The 9,531-nt window shown below is 36.3% G+C and overlaps 1 protein-coding gene and 1 non-coding gene across 2 annotated transcripts; one reads left to right on the top strand and one right to left on the bottom strand.

Annotated features, from left to right (window-relative positions):
- Positions 1 to 1,242: 1,242 nt before the first annotated feature.
- Positions 1,243 to 1,349, bottom strand: LOC131178867 (small nucleolar RNA R71). The gene has a single exon (XR_009147875.1). It is a non-coding gene; the product is annotated as a small nucleolar RNA R71 (small nucleolar RNA).
- A 6,526-nt stretch (positions 1,350 to 7,875) lies between these two features.
- LOC131178428 (uncharacterized) lies at positions 7,876 to 9,330 on the top strand. The gene is made up of 4 exons (XM_058143383.1): positions 7,876 to 8,058; positions 8,418 to 8,439; positions 8,723 to 8,942; positions 9,090 to 9,330. Exons 1-4 carry the CDS (start codon positions 7,876 to 7,878, stop codon positions 9,328 to 9,330), a joined length of 666 nt encoding a protein of 221 aa, XP_057999366.1.
- The last annotated feature ends 201 nt before the right edge of the window (positions 9,331 to 9,531 follow it).

Raw genomic sequence — 9,531 nt, forward strand, 5'->3', positions numbered from 1 at the left:
ATTAAGGAACTTAATGAGTCTTGATTAATTTTAACTCCACGAAAGTAGGATTAGATTGATTAAGGCACTCTTTGTCCCACTCGAAAGGGTATTCAAAGGATTTAAGAATTAATCTCTTTAAAACCCGTAAGATCCATAAGATTGGATAACCAATTTAAAAATACCAAAATAGCTTGAATAAGAACTCCCAAACTCCGGAATCGCCCTTTTTATCATTGTTAATTTCTAATTGAATTTAATTACTTGCCATTTTATATCTTGCCATATTTCAATTTGTTATTTTAATTTGATGCAAATTTAGTTAAATTATTACTTTGTTGAATAGATTATTAATTTTGTACATATGGATTTCACACTTTAATATCTATCAATTTATTGCTTTAATTTCAAAAATAGTTCAAATTAGTCAATTTTCATATCAAAAATTCGATCATTAACACAACTCTTCATGGGAACGATATCTTTTTTATATTACTTGTACAATTCGTGCACTTGCGGTTGGGCCACATCAAGTTTTTAGCGCCGTTGTCGGGGAGTTGTTTGTTTAAGATTGAATTCTTGATTATTTTAGTTGTTTATAGTTTTATCTTTGTTATCTTTTCATTTTGTGTTTGTTTTTTTTTTAGGTACTTTTAATCTTTTATGAGAAGAGCTAGAAGCACAAGTGACACATCCTTATTGTTTAATCCTGAAATTGAGAAATTTTGTAGAGCCAACAAGAAAGAAACCAGAAAAAGGAAAGAAGCCTTGAAAGCAACTGAAATTGAAGCAGACATGGCTGATGAAAGAATTAGAATTGGTGGTGGTAATGCTGGAAATGATCGAAATAATGAAAATGCAGCCCAAGGTCAAGAGGTTGTAAATGCTAATGTGCCTAGGGGAAGTATGATGGATCATGCATTTCCTCGTTTTGATGATTTGAGAGAGAGTATAGCAAGACCAAGAATTGATGCAAATAGCTACAAGGTGGATTTTGGAGTTCTTCAAATGATTCAAAATTCCCAATTTGGTGGACATCCTTCTGAAAATCCACACACACATCTAAAGAAGTTTGCAATGATTTGTGATATGCAAAAACAATCTGGAGTATCTGATGATGTAGCAAGATTGAAGCTATTCCCATTCTCTTTGAAGGTTAGAGCATTGGATTGGCTTGATTCTTTACCTCATAACTCCATTACAAATTGGGAGCAACTCATTGATGCATTTCTTGCACAATATTTTCCACCTGGTAAAACTCAAAAATTGAGGAATCAAATGACAGCCTTCAAACCAAGGGAAAATAAAACTCTCTATGAATCATGGATGAGATGGAAGGAATTAGAGAGACAATGCCCACATCATGCCATTCCAAAATGGATGATAAATCAGAATTTTTACACCAATGTTACTCTTGCAATTAGAGGGATTATTGATGCTCAGACAGGAGGAGAATTTATTATGAAGCATGAAGATGAAGCTTATGAGCTATTGGAGAAAATTGCAAATAATACTCATCTTTGGAGTAGTCTAAAAGGACCAGCTCCAACTCAAAAGAGACAAGCTGCTGGAATGTATGACCTTGATCCATTCAACATGATTAATGCAAAGTTTGATGCATTTACAATTGTTCTGGCTAAGGAGATGGAAGATTTAAGTATGTTGGTGAGTTCATCATCATAATCTGGAATTTCACAACAAGTTGCTTATGCATAAGGAACTACCAGCTGTGGAGTAGACTATAGAGAGCAAGCTGCATTTGTTGGTAATTATGGAAACAAACAAATGGGGAATCCTTACTCTCAAACTCATAATCTAACTTGGAGGAATCATCCTAACTTTTCATGGGAAAATCAGCAAAATCAAGCCCCAAATCAGAATCTTCAGCCACAACAGCAACAAGGAATTCCATATCAGCAAAATAGGCAACTACTGCCTAATTTTCGGCAGAGAAACATGAATCCTGCACCTTCAACCAAATAGCAAGAACAAGGTTCCACCACAAAAACTTTATTACAACAGATTCTTGCTAACCAAACTAAGCATGATGAAGAGATGAGAGAGATGAAAACAAGGCTAGAACAGATGCAAACACATAATAGAATGTTGGAAAATCAGATTGCACAACAAGCATCTTCCTCAGGTACCAAGTCTTTTGAAAAACTTCCAAGTCAACTGGAAAACCCAAGAGAGCAGTGTCAAGCTATTACTTTAAGAAGTGGGAAGGTTGTAAACAATGAGAAGAGTGAAAAAAATGTGAAAAGTGAAAATAGTGAGAAGAGAGAAAATGGGAAAGAAATTGATGAGAGTGAAAAACAAGAAAGTGAGAAAAAAAGTGCAGAAAAAGATAAAGAGAAAATTGAAGAGAAGGAAGAGAAGTATATACCTCCAAAGCCTTACAAACCACAACTTCCCTTTCCACGAAGATTTCAAAAAGCCAAGCTTGATAAGCAATTTGGGAAGTTTTTAGAGGTTTTGAAGAAGCTATACATAAATGTGCCTTTTATTGATGCTCTTTCACAAATGCCCTCTTATGCAAAATTTTTAAAAGAAATTCTCTCAAACAAAAGGAAACTTGAAGACCATGAAACTGTAGCTTTGACAGAAGAATGCAGTGCTATCCTCCAAAGGAAACTTCCTCCAAAGCTTAAAGACCTTGGAAGTTTTTCAATTCCATGTCATATTGGGGAATCATGTTCTATAAAAGCTTTATGTGATTTAGGGGCTAGTGTTAGCCTTATGCCCCTCTCCATTTATGAGAAGCTCAATATGGGAGATCTTAAACCAATCCACATATCTCTTCAGTTAGCTGACAGATCAATTAAATATCCTGAAGGGATTTTGGAGAATGTGCCTCTGAAGGTTAGGAAGTTCTATATACCTATTGACTTTATCATCTTAGACATGGAAGAGGATTCTAATATCCTAATTATCTTGGGAAGGCCCTTTCTAGCTACAGCAGGAGCATTGATTGATGTTAAGGGAGAAAAATTGACTCTTAGAATCGGTGAAGATCAATTGGTTTTCTATATTAATAACACCATGAAGAAGCATCATTCTGAAGCTGATACTTATTTGAGAATTGATATCATTGATGAGCTAGTTGAAGAACACTTCAGAAAGAAATATCCGGAAGATTCACTTGAAAATTGCATGGTTCATGGAGGAAGCATAGACTATGACAACCCTCATGTGGCTGCATATGCTCAACATTTAGAGGGTAGTCCACCATTCATTTCTGCTCTATTTTTTCAACTCACACAAAAGGAAAAAGTCGAATCTAAGCAACCGTCATTCAAGGAAGAAGATGCACCTAAGGTAGAACTTAAGCAACTTTCTTCCCAGCTCAGGTATGAATTTCTTGGCCCCAATAACACTTATCCAGTAATTGTAAATGCAAACTTGAGCACTTTAGAGGTTGATAAGTTGTTAAGAGTGTTGAGATAATTTAGGAAAGTTTTAGGATACACCATAGAAGACATTAAGGGAATAAGTCCACACTTTTGCATGCACAGAATTATTTTGGAAGAAAATTGTAAGCCATCTATTGAACATCAGAGGAGGTTGAACCCAAATATGAAAGAAGTTGTTAAAAAAGAAATTTTGAAGTTTCTTGATGCAGGGATCATATATCCTATCTCAGACAGTACTTGGGTGAGTCCAGTACATGTCCCTAAAAAAGGTGGAATGACAGTAGTAAAAAATGAAAATAACGAATTAATTCCCACCAGAACAGTGACTAGTTGGCAAATGTGCATAGATTACAAAAAATTAAATATTGCCACTAGAAAAGATCATTTTCCACTTCCCTTCATTGATTAAATGTTAGAAAGATTGGCTAGGCATTCTTATTTTTGCTATTTAGATGGGTATTTAGGATTTTTCCAAATCCCTATCCATCCAAATGATCAAGAGAAAACTACTTTTACTTGTTCATATGGAACCTTTGCTTATAGGAGGATGCCATTTGGGTTGTGTAATGCACCAACCACTTTTCAAAGGTGCATGATGGCAATCTTCTCAGATTTCATTGAAGATATAATGGAGGTTTTTATGGATGACTTTTCTGTTTATGGATCTTCATTTGACATATGCTTGGCTAACCTTTCTAAAGTTTTGCAGCTGTGCAGATACTAACCTTGTGTTAAACTGGGAAAAATGTCATTTCATGGTTCAGGAAGGGATAGTGCTTGGACATTTGGTGTCTAACAGAGGAATAGAGGTTGATAAAGTCAAAGTTGAAGTGATAGAGAAGATGGCTCCTCCTACCAATGTCAAAGGAATTCGAAGTTTTTTAGGATATGCCAGGTTCTACAGATGCTTTATCAAGGATTTTTCTAAAATAGCCAAACCTTTGTCTAATTTGTTAAGTCATGACATACCATTTGTATTTGACCAAGAGTGTTTGGATGCCTTTTGTAGGTTGAAGCAAGCTCTTATCACTGCACCAATTATGCAATCGCTTGATTGGAGCCTACCTTTTGAAATTATGTGTGATGCTAGTAACTATGCAATTGGAACTGTTCTTGGTCAAAGAAAGGACAAAAGGGCTTATGCTATTTATTATGCTAGTAGAACACTGGATGAGGCTCAAACAAATTAGGTAACAACTGAAAAGGAATTCTTAGCAATTGTCTTTACATTGGAAAAGTTCAGACCTTACATTATTGACTCAAAGGTAGTTATATTTTCAGATCATGCTGATATTAGGTATTTACTTCGTAAAAAGGAGGCTAAACCTAGGCTCATTAGGTGGATTCTGATGCTACAAGAGTTTAATTTAGAAATTAGAGATAAGAAGGGAGCTGAAAATGTAGTTACGGATAATCTTAGTAGGTTGAAATTGGATGATAAAGAAATGGATGAAGTCCCTATTGATGAGTTTTTCTTGGATGAACAACTTTTCTCTTTTGTTGTTAAACTACCTTGGTATGCAGACTTAGTGAATTATCTATCTTGTGGAGTTTTACCTCTAGGAATGACATGGCAACAAAAGAAAAAGTTTTTGTATGAGGCAAAATTTTATAGATGGGATGATCCTTTACTCTTTAGGAGATGTTGTGACGGTTTAATAAGAAGATGTATTCATGATGAGGAGATACAGAGTGTTATGCATCATTGCCATGCTTTTGATTATGGAGCACACTTTGGAATCTCTAAAACAGCTAGTAAAATTCTGCAGGCTGGTTTCTTTTGTCTAAACCTTTTTAAGGATGTGAGGAAATTTGTGTTAGAATGCGATAAATGTCAAAGGAATGGAAATCTGTCAAAAAGAGATGAAATGCCCCTAAATAATATTCTTGAGGTAGAATTATTCGACGTATAGGGAATAGATTTTATGGTCCCATTTCCTCCTTCATATGATAATAAATACATTCTAGTTGGAGTTGACTATGTATCAAAATGGGTAGAAGCTATTGCAACTCCAACTAATGATGCTAAGGTGGTAGTGAAATTCTTGAAGAAATTTGTCTTGAGTAGATTTGGAGCTCCAAGGGCTGTAATTAGTGATGGGGGTTCACATTTTTGTAATAAGCAATTTGAGAGCTTAATGAGGAAGTATGGTGTAGTGCACAAGATAGCTACCCCATACCATCCTCAAACTTCAGGACAAATTGAAATTTCTAATAGGGAACTCAAACATATCTTGGAGAAAACAGTGAGCAATTCTCGGAAAGATTAGTCTGTCGAACTAGATGATGCTTTGTAGGCATATAGGACTGCTTACAAAACCCCTATAGGAACTACTCCCTTTAGGTTGGTGTATGGTAAGTCTTGTCATTTACCTGTGGAGCTAGAGCATAGAGCATATTGGGCCATTCTGACCTTGAATTTTGATCTCAAGCAAGCTGGTGAGAAGAGGCTATTGCAACTTAATGAGCTTGAAGAATTGAGTATGGATGCCTATGAAAGTGCCCGTATTTATAAAGAAAAAACTAAAGTTTAGCATGATAAACATCTTAGGAAAAAAAAATTTAAAGAAGGTGATTCAGTTTTGTTGTTCAACTCAAGATTGAAATTGTTCATAGGAAAACTTAAATTAAGGTGGACTGGTCCATATAGAGTTTCTAAAGTTTTCCCTTATGGAGCAATTGAAATTTGAAGTAAAAAATCTGAGAATTTTAAGGTCAATGGGCATAGATTGAAACATTACATAACTGGAGACCCAATAAAAGGAGCAAGCTGTTACAAGCTCTCTGATCCCTCACCTCCTTTTTAGTGAGATGCATGAAGAGTCCAGCTAAGGACTATAAATTAGCTCTCTTGGGAGGCACCCCAAGTTCTTTTATTTTCATTACTTTTGTTTTTGTCTTAAATCTTCCCAAATTCAATTTTTGACATTGTGGAATCTTGTCCTTTGTAGATGTTTTTTAATGGATGAAGGTTGTTGCACTACTGGGGAATAACTCTTAATCTGATATTTTATCCATTAACTCTCCCAAGATTGGTTTATTTTCATTGCATAACCTGTGAAGGACCCCTTCTTGGCTTATGCAGAAAATTTTTAGCAAAAAGGGTCTGTAGTATATGGTATTTGCTTTTTTGTTGAGGTTGGGTGTATAACTTTTATGTAATTGTGCTTATCATGTTAATATGATGGTAAGTGGGTCATTTTAGTAGTTTTGAACTTAATTGGGTTGTGTGATTCAATGTGCACATATTGCATTTTCTTAGTATAACTTTGAGAGTCTATTTTCTTTTGTGGATAAGTGCAACTTTGTCAAGATTTTTATTGAGCTTTAATGTGCTAGAATGTTAATTTGCAGGGTTTGAGTTGAAATGACATAATTCACATATGTCTCTTATCCAGAACTTACTTATACAAGCTTGTATGATGCAATTGTGATGGATTTTGCATATATTGATGTGTTTTTTATGATAATTTCTCATGATTTATACTTCACAGGGTTACATTTCTTCATTCTTGTGTATTTTTCAAACTTGCAAAGCATTTTTATTATAATCTGAATCTTGTTGAAATGTGCATAAGTAACTGCATAACTTATGTAGCTTTCAAGTCTCATTTTTTGCCATTTTTCTTTTCTGCCAAAACCTGCATAAGCTCTTGCATAACTTATGCAATCTTGCATAACCAAATTTTTGCCATTTCATTTCTTACCAAAATCTGCATAAGGGTGTGCATAACTTATGCAATTCTGCACCGCCACATTTTTGCCAATTTTCATTTTTGTTGAAACTTGCATAAGTGTGTGCATAACTTATGCACTCTTGCATAACTTCAAATCCTGCATTTTCATTTCTGTCGAAATCTCCATGACCAAGTGTACAGCTTATGCACTTTTGCATAACCAAATTTTTTGTGATCTCAATTTCTGCCGAAACTTGCATTAGAGAGTGCATAAGTCATGCACTTTTGCATAACCAATTTTTTAGACTTCCCATTTTCTGCCGAAACTTGCATAAGAGAGTGTATAAGTTATGCACTTTTGCACGACCAACTTTTCACACTTTTAATTTCTGCCGAAACTTGTATAAGAGAGTGCATAGCTTATGCACTTCCATTCTCCCCTTATGTAAAAAATCGCATGTCCTGTGCAAATCAAAATTTTTGGCACCCCACTTTCCCACCTCCCACTTTTCGTCATTTCTATTCACAATCTCCCTCCTGTTCATTTTTCTCGGCATTAATCCTTCTCCCCACACCCCTTTTTCACCGACCAAAACCCTAATATCCCTTTCACTTTCTTCTTCCCTCCTCCATTCCCACCATCGTTGACTACCACCATGGAAATCCCTTCCCCTCAAGGCTCTCCTCTCTAAGTCATGCCCCTAGCAATGCAAGCCCCCAATCCCAATTCTCCTCCACAATAAACCCCTCCACCTCCTCCTACATCCACCTATAAGAGGAGAATCCGGTCGAAATCAACCTGACCCATGGCCTCTGCACCACCTCTTGCAAAACGAAAAGACCCACCTACTACTCCACTTTCAGAACCTACACCCAAAAACCCCAAAACTTCAGCTTCCATACGACAGAGGATTGGCATTTCTACCTCTACCCCACAAGCCAAATCACCCTACTCTAGCAAGAAACAACCTTCATCAGCGGCAACACAGGTATCCAAACTACCTTGGCCTCTTCCTGATGCAACCCATAAGGCAACTTTTAAGAGGCTAAAGGACAGAAAAGTATAACCCACTAGGTACATTTCTGCAAATGCCCTCTAATCAGTTGGTTTATTTGATAATGTTGTTGCCTACCTTGATGGACTAGGTTGGATGGAATTTGTGCATTAACAAGAATTAGTTTATCCAGCCCTAGTTTTGGAATTTATTTCCTCATTTTTTGCTACTCTGAAATTGCATGAGATAGATTACAAGCCAACTATGAAATTTAGGTGCTTGGGGCAAAATAAAGAGCTATCATTAGACCAATTTCACAGTATTTTTGGGTTTGCTATTAATGGATTGTTTAGGGTCCCATATACAGGCATAAAGGTAGCAAATAAAGGTGTTTGGAATGCTGTTCAGTTTTGGAGAAGTATTACAAACCAATATCAGAGTTTTTATGTTGGCAGATCCAAGACCTCCCAAATAATAGACCCAGCACTTAGATTTATCCATAGGCTTATTACTAGCACTATATTGGGTCGAGGGACTAGTTCTGGTATTATTGGAAAATCTTACTTGTTCATGCTATGGTGTGCTTTTCACAAAGTCAAAATATCTCTTGGTTACTTCTTCTATGAGCATGTGTTACATATTGCTACCAAATCTGTAGGTGATATAGTCATGGGTGGGCTTATAACTGTTATAGCTAAACATTTTGGTTTTGATCCGGAAGAGCGTCCTCTACCAGAACTTTCAGACACTCTATATTTTGATGCTACTCACTTATCCAAGACTGGTTTCAGTTTGCCACCATCTGACACTGCACAACCAGAGGCACAACCTGCACCAGCAGTCCAACAGCATTCTGCTGAACCTGTACCACCTACTCAGTCTGCACAAGATACCCCAGCAGAATCGGCACAACCAACACCATCTGCAGCTGAACCTTCTTCCTCCACAGCACCTCCTCCCTTCAACACAAAAGCCTTATTCACCTATTTTGAGAGGCTTAGTGATGATGTATATTTTGTGGATAGGAAGCTTGAATCTAGTCTTGATACCCTTAAGGATCGTCATGATCAACTCTTTGATCTTGTTATGGAAACCAAAGACAAGCAGAAAGAGTTAAAAGAGATGATGAAGCAACTCATGGCTTTTCTGGGTATGCCACCTCCACCTCCATCACCTCCTCCAAAACCACCCCTTCAGCAGCAACCAGCTCCATCCAGTCCTCTAGTAGCACCTTTGGACAAGGGCAAAACCATAGAATTAGATTAATTTTTATCTTGCTTTTGTTCAACTTCTAGGAACTTTTCTTTTTAGATGTGCTGAAACAATTTTAGTCTGTCTTGAATTCTATATTCTTGGAATACAGTTTGATGGCTATTCCATTGGTTCTTCATTGTTTTTTTTTTATTGCCTTTGCTGGCCCTTTGTGCATACTTGTCAATACACTGTATATATTTACATACTTCTGCT

The sequence above is a fragment of the Hevea brasiliensis genome, chromosome 3 (genome assembly GCF_030052815.1).
Source record: "Hevea brasiliensis isolate MT/VB/25A 57/8 chromosome 3, ASM3005281v1, whole genome shotgun sequence".
NCBI classification, from domain to species: Eukaryota; Viridiplantae; Streptophyta; class Magnoliopsida; order Malpighiales; family Euphorbiaceae; genus Hevea; species Hevea brasiliensis.